At 44.0% G+C, this 17,639-nt stretch overlaps 1 protein-coding gene across 6 annotated transcripts in view; it reads left to right on the top strand.

Moving 5' to 3' along the window:
• The first annotated feature begins 6,967 nt into the window (after positions 1 to 6,967).
• Positions 6,968 to 17,639, top strand: part of RNF34 (ring finger protein 34) — a 48,569-nt gene continuing 37,897 nt past the window's right edge. The window contains exons 1-4 of one of the 6 annotated variants that reach the window (XM_029619227.1): positions 6,968 to 7,175; positions 11,379 to 11,597; positions 14,371 to 14,778; positions 15,873 to 15,932. In XM_029619227.1, the coding sequence (XP_029475087.1) occupies positions 7,170 to 7,175; positions 11,379 to 11,597; positions 14,371 to 14,778; positions 15,873 to 15,932 (693 nt within the window). In that variant the 5' untranslated portion in view covers positions 6,968 to 7,169. The other 5 variants (XM_029619224.1, XM_029619226.1, XM_029619225.1 and 2 more) reach the window with 5 other exon arrangements.

Raw genomic sequence — 17,639 nt, 5'->3', positions numbered from 1 at the left:
GGGGGGAGGGGAGGTTTAGAGGAGGGGGTACTGTTGCATTTGCTGGCCCACACATCTGTACTGCGGACCACCATTCTTACCTCCACCCGCAGAGTCCTCCAGTGCCCCAGGCCCGGCCTCCTCCTCCTGATGCAGCAGCAGGCCTCGATAGCACACTCTTCATCACTCTCGGCAAGACTCCGCCATTCCTGGCCGTGTTTCCCTTAGGGCGTGTGCGCGCTAACTGCTGGCAAATTTAAAGGGCCAGTGGCGAGAATTGGGCAGAGGCGCATCCTGATGACATCATAGCCTGCTCAGTATTTAAGGCCTTCCTGGAGGACCCTTCAATGACTCGGCAAAAGGTCATCTCTTCTTGATTCTGAATTTCTGTTCCTGGTTCCTGTTCCTGCTGTGTTCCTGAGTACCTGTATCTTGAACCCGGTTCTGTTGACTTGTCTTTGTCTTGAGTTCTTGTCCTTATGGTCCGTCTTCCTCCCGTCTGTCTGCGGTACCTTGTCTTGCTCCTGTGGTCCCTCGTCTTCCTCTCTGTCCTTTGTATCCTTAGATTGAACTTCTAGCTTGACCTCGGATCAGATTTCTGACTTTGGATTGGACTTTGGCTTTACCCAGGATTGGACCTCGATGCCGCTTAATCTCCACCTGTCCTGACCACTGCCTGAACATAGAAACTGAGTGAACTTCACCTGTCTCTGACCACAGCCTGAACCTGACTTCGTTCAGCTGCTGCTTGTCCTAACTCCGCTTTCTCCGTGCTGGCCTGCAACCTCTTCTACGTGATGGATCTTCACTTCCACAGAGGCCTGCGTCTGTCCAGGTGGCTCCGGCATCTGAAGGCTTAATCTAAGGGGAACGAGGGCTGGTATTGGTGAAGCTCCAGTTGGGCCTCTGCTTCAGTTAGCTTCGCCTGCTGACGGTGGGGACCTGCAGGTGGCACCAACTCCCTCTTGACCTAAGGGTCCACGCTTGCAACCCCTGTCACTACTTATAATTTGTAAGCACTAGTAGACATATGCAGTGCTGTACAGGTATATGTAAAATACTCCATGGAGCTTACAGTCTAGTCAAGACAAATAGGCATGATAAACAAGAGCCTGTGGGAAAGTATTTATTGTAGAGAAGTATTTAGGATTTAAAAGCAGCCTCAAAATGGTGAGTTTTTAGACTGGACTTGAATATGGCCAGAGCGAGAACATGCTGCACCCACTCAAGAAGTCTATTCCATGCATAAGGCGAAGCAAGGTGGAATGCGAAGTCAGGAGTTGGCAATGGAGGAGACGGATACAGACAAGAACAACTTGCCTGATGAGTGTAGTTCATGAGGAAAGAACCGGGGAAAAAGTGGAAGTGGAAGCTGCCATTGGCCTAGACCTGTTACCTTTTTTTTTTTTTTTAGAAAATTATTACTGGGTGGGAAGCTGGTGCTTTGCCTGTGAGTTGCTGAGTGGCTCTGATGAACTAAGACTAAGTAAGTTCAGAAGGGTTTGTTGGCTGTCTGAAAGCCTGAACTTGCAATCCTGCCCCCTGAGGAACTGAATTTGTCCTTGCTGGGACTCCAGGAAGATATTTTACCAGCAATTCGAAGGCTGGGTCACCAAGTTGTGAGAACCCATATGAGACATGTGAAGTCTTGAACTTGGAAGTAAATGTATTTGCCATTGTAACGGTGAGGTATTTTGTAATCAGATAACCTGTTATAAGGCAACCTGTTTATATTGTTTGAAGCTGAATATCCCTGTTTGCCTCTGAAGGTAGGGAACCTGTGTTTTCTGTTAAATCCTACACAACTGCAGTAAAGGGCACTGTTGTATTCCTGCTGCCTGGCCTGGCCTCTTGAAAATCACATTGGTTGGTTGTTTGGCAGTAATCTTGGAAGCCTCTACATTCCTCCAGTCCCACACCATGGGAGTTTCCTGATAGTCAATTCTTGCAGTATCCAGGTTGTTTTAGGAAGGCTTAGATCCCTGTATACTGCTCTGGTTCCCTGGAAGTTTTGTCTTGGTTATTTGCATCCATTCAGTGGCATAGTGAGGAGAGGGGGCACTGGAAGTCAGAGCCCCTGTGCGCCAGACTGTAGGGCAGTGATGGTGAACGCCAATCCCCGAGTGCTACAAACAGGCCAGATTTTCAGAATATTCACAATGAATATGCATAAGATTTGCATACAATGGAGGCAGTGCTTGCAGATCTTTCTCCTGCATATTCATTGTAGATATCCTAAAAACCTAACTTGTTTGGCACTGGTAGACTGGAGTTCGCCATCACTGCTGTAGGGACTGGCTAGGGGCTCCTTTTTGTATTTTGTTTTTCAACCACATGCAGGTAGGTGAGAAGAGGGTGTTATTTGAAATGTTTCTGTGACCTTCAGCATTTTTGCAAGGAGGGTGGGGGGCAAAGGTGAGGCAACACAATGTAGGTCCCCAGGCACTAGACTAGAGACTCTTCTATGCCACTGCATCCATTTGGCCCATATTGTACTTTTACCATTCTTTTCTATGGAACCAGCCCACGAAAGCATTTGAGAGGATATTTTAATTTGGCTGTGAGCCAACCAGCTTATGGGCAAGCCCTTGCAGAAAGACCTTGTGAGATTGGAAAACTGGGCATCAAAATGGCGGATGAAATTTAATGTGGATAAGTGCAAGGTGATGCATATAGGGAAAAATAACCCATGCTATAATTACACAATGTTGGGTTCCATATTAGGAGCTACAACCTAAGAAAGAGATCTAGGTGTCTGTGATAATAAAATTTATTAGGGCCATCTCTATATAGTGGAAATCTGTTTTTCCTGTTGTCCTTTGCTAAACATTTTTCTTTACACGTCATAGTAGATAACACATTGAAATCGTCGGATCAGTGTGCTGCGGCAGTCAAAAAAGCAAACAGAATGTTGGGAATTATTAGAAAGGGAATGGTGAATAAAACGGAAAATGTCATAATGCCTCTGTATCGCTCCATGGTGAGACCGCACCTTGAATACTGTGTACAATTCTGGTCGCCACATCTCAAAAAAAGATATAATTGCGATGGAGAAGGTACAGAGAAGGGCGACCAAAATGATAAGGGGAATGGAACATCTCCCCTATGAGGAAAGACTAAAGAGGTTAGGACTTTTCAGCTTGGAGAAGCTGAAAAGTCCTAAAATCATGAGAGGTCTAGAACGGGTAGATGTGAATCGGTTATTTACTCTGTCGGATAATAGAAAGACTAGTGGGCACTCCATGAAGTTAGCATGTGGCACATTTAAAACTAATTGGAGAAAGTTCTTTTTTACTCAATGCACAATTAAACTCTGGAATTTGTTGCCAGAAGATGTGGTTAGTGCAGTTAGTATAGCTGTGTTTAGAAAAGGATTGGATAAGTTCTTGGAGGAGAAGTCCATTACCTGCTATTAATTAAGTTGACTTAGAACAGTGGTTCTCAACCGGTGTGTCGCGACACACCAGTGTGTCGTCAAGAACACGCAGGTGTGTCGCCACACTTCCCGGTCCCCCGCTGACCCAGCTGCTCCCTGGTCCTCCTCCGCCCGGGCTTAAAATGCTTTCACCCCGGGCGGAATGCGGCAGGACAGCTGGAGTCGGTGGCATCGGCATGGTCTCTTCTTCCCGCACCCCCCCCCCCCCCCGCAGCCCGGAAGAGGAAGTGGTAAGCATCGGGTGCGTGCGCGGGAAGAAGAGACCATGCTAGTGTGGTCAGAATCGGCCCAAAGATCAGAAGAGAGGCGCGGCCTAAGGGATGAGCAGCACGGCTCAGAGGAAAATGAAGAGGAGCGTCAACCCCCGCGGCCGATGGGACTCCTCCTCCGCGAGGGATGAAAACGAAGGAGATTAGGGTTGGGAGGAGGCTGCTGCTGCCGCTAGTTCCAGGGGGGGGGGGGGGAGAGAGAGAGTGAATGAGCAAGCATGTGTGTTTGAGATCCTGTGTGTGTGAGTGAGCTAGCATGTATGTCTGTGATTGAGAGCCTGCCTGTGAGAGAAAGAGCATGAATGTAAGTTTACGACTGGGGACCTGTATGTGTAAGTTTGTGATTGAAAACCTGTTTGTGTGAAAGAGTATGTGTGTATGATTGAGATCCTTTGTGTGTGAGAGAGATCTTGTGTATGTATGATTAAGAGCCTGTGTGTATAAGTAAGAGAGAGAGCATGTGTGTCTGTGTGTGATTGAGAAATGGTTTAGGTGAGGGAGCATGTGAGTATGTGATTGAGAGCCTGTGTATAAATGAGAGAGAGAGAGGACATGTTTATAAGCATGTGTGAGAGAAAAAGACAGCATGTATGTGTGTGACTGAAAGCCTGTGTGTGTAAGCGTGAAAAGATAGACAGCATGTGTGTAAATGTGTAATTAAGAGCCTATATAAGTGAGAGAAAAAGCATGTGTATATGTGAGTGACTGAGAGCATGTGTGTATAGGTGTGTAATTGAGAGCCAGTGTGAGAGAGAGCGCTGGTATGTGACTGAGAGAGAAGAGAAAGTTCCAAGCAAACCACCCCTCCTCCTGCTAATTCAAAACAATCTCAGGACACCTGGATATGAAACGTTTCCAGGTATGCAGAGCAAAAAAAATTTTGTATCCTTATTTTTCATTACTGGGTCTTTGTGGCTGCTATTTTGAAATATTTTATTGGCATCTAGAAATTTTTTATATGAGTTTTTAATTATTGGATATGCCACTCATCAGCTGTTTTGAAATAATCTGTTCTTTTTGTTAGTATGGTTTTACTGCTACTGATTTTATTTTTCTTGATTTGTTTTATAAGGATGGGTGATGTTTCTTTTTTCCTTTATTACACTGCATACAGAGACTCTGGCTTGTTGTGGTTTCCAATTCAGTTTTTTTCTGCATGATTCTAGTTATGTGTTTTGGTCTCTTTATTCTTTGTTAGGTGAGGGTCACACATGTGATTTAGGTGAGGTCTTCTGCTGGCGTGTAGTTTCTCTGTAGGGCTCTATAGCAGCCTGCCTTGGTCCGTTTTCCTAATAGGAGATGTATTGGTGTCTTAAGGCCTGGTGTAATATTTCAGTGTTGCCTTTTCTTAGGTAAGGTGGTTACTGTTTAAGTGCTGGAAATTAGTGCTGTTTTGGTGTGGGATGTTTACTATTAATGCAATTTCTGTTCAGACAGAATACGTATCTTTTCCTTGTGTCATTTTAAACAATAAAAATAATTACCGGACCTTTATTTTTTATTTCCGCCGTGAATCGTAATGAGCAGTGTGTCACATATAGAAACATAGAAGTGACGGCAGAAGAAGACCAAACAGCCCATCCAGTCTGCCCAGCAAGCCTCACACCTATTTGTTTTCATAATCTGTTACTCTGACCACTGAGGTCAGGGCCCTTATTGGTAACTTTTTGGTTCCAATTCCCTTCCACCCCCACCATCGATGCAGACAGCAGTGCTGGAGCTGCATCTAAGTGAAGTAGTAACCGCCGTAATAAGCAAGCTACTCCCGTTTGTTTACCCTGCATGTGCAATTCAGCCATTGTTGGTTGTCTGAATAAAAATCCTCTTTACTTAATTCCCTCTGTTGCTGAAGCAGTGAGCTGCGCTGGATACTTATTCCAAGTCAAGTATCATGCTTAATTGATTTGGGGTAGTAGCCACCGTAACAAGCAAGCTACACCCATGCTTACTTGTTAACCCAGACTATGTAATTCATTCCTTGTTGGTTGATGCTGATATAAATCATCTTTTCTTCATTCTCTCTGCCGTTGAAGCAGAGAGCTATGTTGGATGTGCATTGCAAGTGAAGTATCAGGCTTAATTGATTCGGGGGTAGTAAGCGCCGTAACAAGCCAGCTACTCCTATGCTTATCTGTTTACCCAGACTATGTAATTCATTCCTTGTTGATTGATGCTGAATATAAATCATCTTTTCTTCATTTTCCCTGCCGTTGAAGGAGAGAGGTATGCTGGATGTGCATTGAAAGTGAAGTATCAGGCTTATTTAATTTGGGGTAGTAACCGCCGTAACAAGCAAGCTACTCCCCTGCTTTTTTGTGGATGCAAATCCTTTTTTCCACATTTCCTCTTGCCGTTGAAGCATAGAGCAATATTGGAGTCGCATTAACTGTGTGTATATTTATTGAATAAGGATATTAATCTCCAGGTAGTAGCTGTCATTCCCGCAAGCAAGCCACCCCTTGCCTCTTCTCTTCATTCACATCCTCTAGACTTTATGGATCCACAGTGTTTATCCCATGTCCCTTTGAAATCCTTCACAGTTTTGGTCTTCTCCACTTCCTCCGGAAGGGCATTCCAGGCATCCACCACCCTCTCCGTGAAGAAATACTTCCTGACATTGGTTCTGAGTCTTCCTCCCTGGAGTTTTAAATCGTGACCCCTGGTTCTGCTGATTTTTTTTGCAACGGAAAAGGTTTGTCATTGTCTTTGGATCATTGAAACCTTTCAAGTATCTGAAAGTTTGAATCATATCACCCCTGCTCCTCCTTTCCTCCACACATGTGAGTGTGGCCTGTCAGGTGTGTCACGATGGGAAAAAGGTTGAGAACCACTGACTTAGAAAATAGCCACTGCTATTACTAGCAACGGTAACATGGAATAGACTTAGTGTTTGGGTACTTGCCAGGTTCTTATGGCCTGGATTGGCCACTGTTGGAGACAGGATGCTGGGCTTGATGGACCCTTGGTCTGACCCAGTATGGCATGTTCTTAAGCCTTTCTGACTTGCTGCCTTGAGAATATACTAAGGACACGCAAAGTGGGCCGCATCCCTTTCCTCTGCCCAGTTCCAGAGGTTGCTAACCTCAGCAGAGACTTTGCATATCTGACAAGGAACCGGCAACTTCCCTAAAGCAAACGCCGCTCTTCAATTCTTAATGACAGGTCCAGTTTAGGGCGGGGCCAGAGCTGTTACCACAGCAACAAGCCACGCCTTGTTTGCCTGTGTCGGCTTCTCTCCGGGGCCTTATTCGCCTATTCCATGGGCGGAAGTCTGATGAGCTGGGGCGGGGTGGAGGGAGCGAGCGAGCGAGCCAGCCAAACGCCGATTGGGCAAGTTTCTAGAACGCGCCTCTCCACTGGTTGTTGTGCTGCCAGTCAAGCAGCGGTGCGATTCGTCGAGGCTTGGTGACGCGGGACGTCGCGATGGAGCGTTGAAGGCCGTGGCCGATGGTCGCCCGCTGGAGCGGCGCGTCTCGGAGGCGGTCATGAAGGTAAAAGCCTCCGGTGCCCTCTCGTTTTTCCGCCGTGTGTCTCTGCACGGTGACCTCCTGGATTCCTGCTCGGGGGAAGGGGTGACCCGCTCCTGACAGGAGTTGCCGTGCTGCTCGGAGCTTTTTCTCTCTCTGCCGGCCCGGGCCGCTGGCACCGTTTTGCCCTTCAGTTTTTCGTCCCCGCGACTCGTTTCAGCTCCCTGAGAAGACGATCCGCTACTGTCCTGAAGGTGGGCTTAGTTTGCACGTTCCCGAAGATCAGCACTGGCCTTAGGAAGGCAAGTCCGGGGGGGTTCTTGGGGCTGCCTGGGAGGGGAAGGTGATGGCATCGCTCTGCAGGGACCTGTGCCACAGTTATCTGACCCCCCCCCCTGCCATGATAGTCGCCCGTATAAACCGTTCTGCCCTTATCTTGCAGCCAGGCCCCCTGATGTACTCCTCCTCCATTGCAAGGTGTCACAGTGGAAGTTTGCATGCCAAAAGCACATTTCCTGGAGCACGTTTAAGTACAATGACGTCAGAAGCGTGGATACTGGGGGGTGTTGTCCGAGCTCTGATCCTTCTTTACGTCTAAAATTGCCTTTAGATTTATTAGCTGCAAAGGTGCACTCCTTGCTGCTGCTGGGCTGGGAAAACACTAGCTTGACTGTTACCCAAATATCCGGCCCTTCAGGTTCCTATGGCCCTTCCTGACAGCACCTTGCCATTACCAATCTGCTTTACCAACCTGGTCAATATGAGGAGCGTGTTGCCTGCCAAACAGCATTGCTAATGTGGTTGGCCAGATGAACCATGGCCTTCAATATAGGGGAAGAATGGGCATTTCTAGAACCTGACCGGAACACAAACCAGCTTTCAGATACTGATTGTCTGTAGTTGTCATAGACCTTTTGTTGAATTTGACCTGTTGACCTAGAAGATGAAAGGCGTTTGCTACGCAGTCCCACTTAGTCGCTTTTTTCATATGTGTAATGACTGCTGAGTCCTGATATTTCCAGAGAGGCATGGTTTTATGGTGAATGAAATAAAACATTTTGTTTCCACTACTAAAACTTCAGAGTTTTATTTAGTTTCTTGCATTTCTTTGGATATTTCTGTGTGGCACGTTTGTGTTTGCAAATAGATGCACAACAGAACTAGCACAGTAATAAGAGCATGTATTGGAGACCACATGTTTGTAAGGGGTACTTAATGACTGCTTATTGGATGAACCAAGTAATGTTTGGTATTAATGTTGTGCTAGACTGTTGTCTGCAGTTTTTCTGAATGCATTTCTCCATGGACTAGCTTGGTGGAAAGCACTACATGTGGAGGCTTATACTAGTCAGGAATCAGTTATTGCAGGTGCTGGAGGTCACTGGATTTGCTGGCGGTTAGGGTACTTATAAATCTTATCCCTTAAATCTACTATTCTAACTACTTATCTGAATAGTAAAACTAATTTTTCTGTCTAGAAAATTCAGATTTAGGTGTATAATCTGCTTTTTTTGGCTTCTTGCATAGTTGTAACAATTTAAAATGATCAATACAACTGGAAAAGCTGCTGTCCAGTAACTTCTACTATTATAGCTAAAACTTATCTCTGATGCAACCATCCTGGAAAAGAAGCAAATGTATCTTAGAATCTTGTCCCCTGAAATGTTTGAGGTGAAACTCTCAGTAATAGTCTTACATTTTGCATATACAGTCTTACCTTTATACTAAACTGTTGCTAGGAACTTTTAATTCATGATCTCTGAGCGCACTACACTTTCATTTCTCTAAGAAATGTGAGTGTTTCACACTCAGGAGAAGCACTCAATCCACTTAGCTGCAGGAGAATGTAATTGGATCTAATTTGATTTCAGGCCCTGATTTTGTAATCTTGCTGTAGGTATGGAATTGGAGAAAATCTTTTGAAAAGAGAACCCCCATCAACGTCCATTTAAAAAAAAAAAAAAAAAAAGGTGCAAGGAAACAGTTTTGCAGTGCAAAGATAAAGGAGACTCAGGAACAAGAGGTTATGGGATGAGGGTGAAAAGCAGCAGACTGAGGCGTAATCTAAAAGTATTTCATTACAGAGAGGGTGGTGGATGCATGGAACCCAGTTCAGATCATGCAGACGAGGACAGTATCTGAATGGAAGAAAGCATGGGGCAAGCACAGGATCTCTGAGGGGAGTGGTAGGGATCGTACAGCTAAGCTGGATGTGGATGAGCTGACAAAAGGGCCCATTTGGTCTTCCTGCCATCATGTTTCTAAGAACAGGAGATGTACTGGGCATTCTGTGGAAAACTGAGATTTTGAACAACTAAAAATTCTAATCGTGTGCCAATTAAAATCAGAGCTTTAAAGTGGAACCATTGGCTGAGTAATTTGTGCTCTTTCCTGTTCAGATTAATTGCCTTCCTATTGCATACAACCATGAGTTGGCCTTTTCTGGAAAGCATAGCATTAACACAGCATGACATTTTGTATTATTACCTTTCTTCAAATTTTTTCTCCTGCACAACATGCTGAGGATGTGTTACCTCCCATAAGGTGGCCAGCAGAGGTCATTGCAGTAGCACTCTCTCTCTCTCCCATAGCCAGAGATCACTGTCAGGTCTGATCCTAATGGGGAGGGGATCCAAACCTGGAACCCTTATAATATTACAGCACTCAGTGCTGTGGCCTAAATTACAAGGCCAACCCATCACAAGACTTTAAAATTATTTTTTAGTCTTTGATAACGCAATCTGTGATATAAGTGAAACAAATATTTAGTTCACTTATCCAGCCTTATTGCTATAACCTTCCATTTAATTTTTAGATGCGTTAGTAAACCTAATAACATTGGCCAAAAAAGACCACAGCATAGTTGGAGCCAGCCAGTACAACACAAAGTCCAAGGATAAAACGTTTGGGTTATTAGAGAATGTGGGCCTGTGCTTGTCACTTTGACAGTGGAAGAGAGCAGGTATCCCTGTGGTTAGAATAACAGTCTAGGAACCACAAGACCTGGCTTCTAATCCTGCTTATCTCATTGACGGTCCTTGGGTAAGTCCATTTATTTACCATTGCCTGAGGCATCCACTTAGACTTTGGAGCAATGACTCTTGGCCCTGTGTGTTTATTTTTCTGATGCACCCTTGGTTAGCTTCAGTTTTATAAATATTGGAATGATATTCTGTAGTTGGTCAGATCTTAAGAATTCATTTAGTGCCCTGTGACTGGAGAAGTTCAACTGCAAAAAACCATAAATCCTGCGCTTTTCAGAATATTTTGATGCATTCCTTTTGATTCTTTTGCTTTATTGAACAAGCTTTTGATCAGGGTCCCAGCTGTCTGTCCCTCGGACTAATTTGGACAGTTAAGCTTCCCATCTGGGGGGGAGCTGGGAATTTGGGAATGAGGGGTTAGGAATACAATAACAATACCCCTGCAGCAGAATGTTTCAGGTTACTCTTAACAGACAGCGTTAAGCAGCAGTTCGGCTCATCAGTCCAGACTGCTCAGCTCTACAATCCCTACCACTGAGTCTAACACCAGACCCAGGAAATTACTGGCGTGAAAAAGCTGCAAGGACTGTGGATACTTCCTTCACTAGGACTTGTGAACATTTCTACAGACTTTCAGCTTCCCAGGAGGTAAAATGGAGATTTGTGAGAGCAAAATAATTCTTTGCCAGTGCCACCAAAACATTTTTACATAAATATAAACTGTACATTCAGACAACCAAAGAATGTGAAACCACTGTATGTGATTGTAGTTTGCATAAGTGTGGAGCCTGACTTCCAAATTAGCCTCCATTCCACAACTGTCATAGAAGTCTGTGGGTTCAGTACATTTTATTGAAGTGTTTTAGAAGGTCATCAGTTTAGACTTTGTTGTTTTTTTTTTTTTCTTTTTTCAATTGTTTTAGACTTAACTGTGTTTTGTTTTTTGTTTTGTTTTTTTTGAAGGAAAAGTTTATAATTTAAATGTAAATTCAGCAGCAGTTTGGGATTTTAAATTTAAAACAACTTTTTTAAACTTTAGAAAAATCTCATTGTTTCAAAATAATACTGCTTAGTTATGAGCTGCTCAATAAGAGGAGACACACAAGAAATGAAACGAGGTAACTGTGCGTGCATGTGAGAATGCTAGTGCGGTGGGAAAACAGTTTAGTGAAAGCCCTGACTGAGCTCTTCCCTCTCCTCTGGGGAGAACGGCATCTAATTATCGGCCTTGTGTGTGTTGCAGGCGGGGGCCTCCTCCATGTGGGCTTCATGTTGTGGTCTGCTGAATGAAGTGATGGGCACCGGCGCGGTCCGCGGCCAGCAGTCTGGCTTTGGGGGAGGCGCCGGCCCGTTCAGGTTTGCTCCCAGTACTGATTTTTCTGCCTATCCACCTGCGGCCTCGGGAGGTGCGAATATCGTCTGCAAGGCGTGTGGTCTGGCTTTCTCCATCTTCAGGAAGAAGGTGAGTACGCAGAGGAGAAAAGGAAACGGAACCCAAAGGGCCTCCAGAAACACTTTTTTCATGTTACATATGCGAGGGACAGAAGGAGTTGTTGCTGAGAAGTCGAGGCACTAAAACAGTAGAAACAGACAGTGTAACACTGAAGACTTGCAGGGTGGCAATGGCACCAGTGCATGGGAAATGGTCCACGCCTATTACAGCTGCAGAGTGAGTTTTGAAATAGATGCCTTTTTTTTTTTTTTTTTTAAGTTCTGAGCTCAGTTGCATTGCTTAAAAATGTGAAACCTATTCTTGAATTGCTGTGAAGTAAGATCAGGACAAAATGCAGCTAGTTCAAATGGTAAAACACAAGTCTTACTGAGCATTAGTAGCCATGTTGAAATTGGATTCTTTGCTGGCTGTGACAATTTTTTTTTTATTGGAGCAACAGAAGAATTGTCCAAAGGTGGTGTGATGCATGAGCTTGAGAGAGTCCAGGTGGATGTCTAGAGAAAGGACTCATGTGGATAAGTCTTATGTTGGTGCAGTAAAAGGGGTCAGTTTGTAGAGGAACTAAGTATTGACTTGAAGAAATAGCATGTACTTCCATTTATAGATTTTAGATAAATGTTTATATTATATTTTACATAGACTTGCCATCTGTAGGCCTGCATATAAAAAGTGTGAACCTTTTCCTGTTATCTCAGCCGTAGAGCCCCTCCTAGTTTCTACTGCCAACCAATGAATGGGCCCTTCACGTCTGACACCCTTGGGGAATTCCTGTCACCTGCTGACTTTCTGTAACTCCTTCTGGGACCCTGCTGCATAGCACGGTGCTCTCCTTCTCTCCCTGCTAGTGACAAGGCTCAGGAGATTTTGAATTATTGAAGGTTTTTGCATGGCCATGGAACAAGGTTGAGGGACGTGCTTGATGAAGGACTATAGTTTGCAGCCATAGATCTGCATCCTCGCAGAGTTCTGGCATGTAAAATTTCAGCTCCCAGTTCTTCCAAGTCTTTCTGCTCTGAAACTACAATGGAACACTTTGTGACACAAAGTATGATTTATAGCAGCAGCAGCAGTCCCTCACGGATAGAGCATTATCTATAAATAGATACGCTGTTCATTAGGGATTATTGCCTGCCTATTACCAATACCTGTGGGAGCCACATGGCACAGGTATATGCTGTAAAGACCAACTGTGAAAATGCTATAAAAAATCAATCTGATGACTCAAGGAAACTATTTTTTTTTTTATGACGGCTCTTGTTTAACTTTTCTGGCAAAATTGATGCAAGACACATGCAATCTGATCTTATTGGTCTTTCTAAAACTATATATTTAAGAAAGGAGAGAGGTGGTGGGTCATTACCATTTACAGGATTTTTAAAAAGTACTACTCTGAAGAGCAGGGATTAAACTACAGTACTTAGGACAAAAGGGAGAAAGTGTGTCCAAGTCCAGTCTATTCAACCTTAAGTATATGTTCCTTTTTAAAATTGGCCTGATGCCTCAACTCAGTCTATAGCATTGTTGCATATGCCAGTTCATAACAGGTCCATTCCCCACCAAGAAGAGAGTGAACCGATAAGCAGCAGGAGAAATAATAGGCCAAAAGAATTTATAAAAAAAAGTGGCAAAAAAGAGGCAGGAATCGGATGGTCATCCAACAGAGCTGTCAAACAGCCTGGTCACCACTTAGAACAAAGTCAGAACGGGGTCACATTCAGCAGTGGTCCTGCGGCGCTAGATAGATGAGATTTCTAGAGCTTTAACGTGCTGTCTTCATCCTGTTGCTTAGCCTAGCTGCTGCAGCACAGAGGTAGTGACTCGGGCACCCTCTCCTGTAGTATGTCATCAAAGCATGATATGCAACGACCGTTTTAAGGTAACGGGAAAGTTGGGTTAAGCCTTCATTTGGTGAGGTGGGTGCTTTTCCATTCACTGGCTTCCGTTGACCATTAGACCCATGGTATGGTATTGTAAAACAAGCTGGAGCTTTCCTGGCCAGTGTCCACAGCCAGATCCCTCTTCCTTATTTCATTGCTGTAAATCTTGTAGACTTTGTACAGTGAGATGTCCATTAAAGGGACTTTGTAAATAAAATTGCATTACAGCTAGTGCATGGGAAGTATTAAGCAGTGTTACTTGCAGACAATGTTGACTGTGCACTGAAGTCATTTTCAAGCCGGTAAATACATCATGGGGCATTAACCAGTGGCAGGGCAGCTTTAACAATTGTTGGTGACATCACAATCTGCTCCAGGCCCACCCAAGCTTCATCTGAGTTGCTTTAGCAGACAGTACAAATGATTAACAGTAAAAGTCAGCTTGTTTTATTTAAGAGCAAATTATGTAGGTTTCTTGGCATTCAGGATTTTATGAGCCAAAGAACCCATTTCAAGGGTGTGGAAGAGAGAATTTTGATGAACTTCTCAGGTGCCGAAGGCAAGCTGCCCACAACGTACTCGAGGCATGTGTCAAAATTTGTGACATCATAGCAGATATGGACAAATCGTGTGCAGTAAGTGTGTGGGAATTTGTGACTTTACTCCTTTTGCTGTTTCCAGAGATTAGGACTGAATCACGGTGGAACTGGTTAAAGAATTAAAAAAAAACCCCAAACTAATATTTTGAGTATTCCTGCCAGTCTTGCATATCTTTACTGGGCATTGCTGTTGGGGGAGCGGGGTGGTTCTGTATTTGGGGGCTACCATAAAAAGAGAATTTGGTGAGCAAAACTAACGTCACCTGCACATTGTCACCACTTCTTTCTTGCTGTTTGTTTCCTTAGCACGTATGTCGTGAATGCAAGCAGGATTTTTGCTCGCTATGTTCGGTTTTACAAGAGAACCTGCGCCGCTGCTGTACCTGTCACTTACTGCAAGAAACCGCATTCCAGCGCCCCCAGTTAATGCAGCTGAAAATCAAAGATTTGCGCCAGTACCTGCTGCTTCGAAACATCCCCACAGAGAGCTGTCGTGAGAAAGAAGAGCTCGTGGATCTTGTGCTGTGCCACTGTGCGTCGGGTCCAGAAGATGATATGGACACGAGTAGTGTGCACTCATCCAGGTCACAGACTTCTAGTTTTTTTACCCATCCATTTTTCTCGGCCTACTCTGCCAGCTCTCCATCGATGGCATCATCTCAGGGAGAAGACTCGGACAGGAGGGGGAGTTTGGGGAACGGATCCTTTCCCCAGGTACGGTGGTGTTCCCTAAGGGAAGCTTGCTGCTGAATTTACTCTTTGCTTTAACACAACCCCAGCACTTAAACTCCTGAGGGTGGGAGGTGGGGGAGAGGAACTGGTGTCTTAACCTCATAGACATGTTTTGTAGTAAATGAGCTTTTTGGAGTGGGGGGGATGTTTTCGAATTAAGAGACCCACCCTCAAAAGACTGGCTTAAAATTGGGATTTAGTATTTTTCTTTGTTTGCTTGGTGGTTTTAGTCTGATCCTATTTTTGTCTTTGAGAGAGATTTGTTAAGGAATTATATCCTAGAGAACAGTTTGGCCAATAATATTAGCACAAGAGGAAAAGCATACTCGTGTTCATGTTCTAGGTCTGCATTATTCTGTGCTTACAGGAAGATCATTTCAGAGTCCGCTTCAATAAAGGCAGAGGGAAGATTAGGGGAGTGAGGTCTAGCAGGCTCCTCACAATCTCCTAGCAGGGAGGGGAGGAAGGGCCTAACGGGCTTCGCTGCCTCCTTGCTTGAAGGAGGAGCAGGGAGAGGCTACAGAGGTCCCATTGTCTGTTTACTACGGGCAGGCGGGTCAGATGGTCTATAGACTAGGGCTACCATGGTCCTCTGATCAACTGGCCAGTGAGCCATTGGTAGAGAATCATCTTTTAATTGTTCCCAGGGCTGTTCCTTGGTTACTAAAAGGAAAGAAAGATGAAACACATTTTATTGCATTGTCTTTTGATTTTAGGCTCAAATAAGCTATGGAAATGTTTACTATACAAAATGATCGCATCTTAAAAACATGCCCCTTATTTAAGGTGCAGTAAGTTTGGCAAAATAAGCTGGATTGTTTATTTCTTTTAGTTTCTTACTCAGAAAGGAGGGTTAACATGTATAAGTCAAGGCAGGGATAACCCATCCGGTTTACCACTATTTCATAAATTGGTCCGTGACACATGAACAGTCTTCTGAGATATAGAGAGATTGACTCCAGTATCTTCTTGTTTTGCCAGTTTAGTTGGAATTCCAGTGTGCACAGTACAAAATAAGTATAGGGGGAGCCATGCGCCAGCAGTCAAGTGATATGATGTATTTGTTCTGTGTGCAGGAAAGACGTGAAACCACCTCCATAACTTATGAAGCGGAAGAAGATTGCCTGGAACCGCAGGTGAGGATGAGATGGTCCATTTTTCATCAAAGACCCAGGATTAAGGCTAGTCATTGCTTCTGGCCCGTTGGCTGTTCAACTTGCCCCATATATTCATAATCCCACAGTCCTGGTTGCAACTCTGCGTTTGTCGCTTGCACCTAGAGATTCTCATTCAGAAACCTCCCAGAACAATGTGCGGTCTTACAGATATAGACTGCATTACTACTGAGAGAGAGAGCTTTAGTTTTCACCGTACACTTTGTGTAATCTTTATGTGCAGGTACAGTTCTCTGCTGCCTCATAATGTGTATTGGAGGCATCTTTGTCAGACTATTTCCCCCTGAGAATCTTCCACCGTAGAAGGATTCGGCTTTTACCATCCTACAGTTCAGAGACCTCCACAAAGCCGCCTCCTGACCCTGTAAACCCATACGATATCTGCTCTTCTGCAGCTCTTGTGTATGAAACATTCATTGCGTTACATGGCTTCATATTTTAATTGTATATTTATAAATATTAGTCTCTTTAGCTGATAAGTTTAAAGCAGCAGTATAAAATTTTATTTTCTTTCTCCTGATCCTTTCAAATTTCTAGCTTTGAATTTTTCCCTTTCTTTTTTCTTGCCTGTACTGACAAGTTCTGTCAGCAAGTTACAAAATGAAACATCCGTACAGTAAAGTACTGCTTAGATTGGTTTTTAACACACAATTCCACCAACATAACCTTCATTCCCAGCTACCTGGGCATTAAATGTTTCCTGTGTTTTGTATTACTTAACCATTGCAGTGCAATCCTCTTTCCATCTTCTTTTTTTGCCTTTGGAACTGATCCGAGTGTACTCCTTTTTTTTAATTTTTTTTTTTAAGCCAGTCAGTAGCATACCTCCTTGAATAGAGGCTGAACTCCAGCATGATACGCATCTATTATAGTGCAAATAATCCAAAATATTTCAGATGTTAGTATTAATGAGCTCTTGGGATGCCAAATGACTTCATTTTTCAGTGATGTCCTAACTTTAACATGAATTTTCAGGGTTGTTTTTTTTCCCCCCAGTAGTTGTGAAGGAAATCTACAGTAATTTTGTTTCTGGTTACATAATACAGATAGCTAAACTCTCTTGTTCAGCTGCAGACATGAAGGCCAGCCAATTCTTAAACTCCATAAAACACTTATTGTTGCTGGAGGATGAAATGGAACAAGTCTCTGAATTGTATTGCAGATGAATTGAGGCAGCCTTTGAATATTCAGGTGAAAAGGCAGTCCTTCCTTTTGGGGTCTGAGAGACACCAAGGAGCTTCAGGCTTAGCTGAGAGCGTTTGTGCAAAATGGAGGTTTCTCTCACCGTGAAGTATCCTGGGAATTCTGACGCTGCTTTCCCAGCCTGGACTAAATCAGTCAGAGCAAAGGTTACCAATCTTGGTAGAGACCAAAGCATCGGACCATATAAAGGCCCATCCTGTACAGACTGCATTAGTTTCCAGTTGAAGCCAAGATAAAATTCAAAACCCTCTGCTTTACCTTCAAATACCTGAACAGACAGGCCCTGGAGTATCCCTCTCACCTCCATATCTCCTACACCCCCTCGAGAGAACTGCAATCCTCTCAAAAGGCCCTTTCCTCCCCTGAACCAAGGAGTGAAAGAATGAAAAATATATCCCAAAAGTATGATCTCACTTAGAAGAATTATATATCTTGGATAATAGATTCACAAGTGAGACTATAAGG

This window comes from Rhinatrema bivittatum, chromosome 11, assembly GCF_901001135.1.
Source record: "Rhinatrema bivittatum chromosome 11, aRhiBiv1.1, whole genome shotgun sequence".
Taxonomy (NCBI): domain Eukaryota; kingdom Metazoa; phylum Chordata; class Amphibia; order Gymnophiona; family Rhinatrematidae; genus Rhinatrema; species Rhinatrema bivittatum.
The sequence above is the reverse complement of the archived record's forward strand: the minus strand, read 5'-3'. Positions and strand labels throughout refer to the sequence as shown.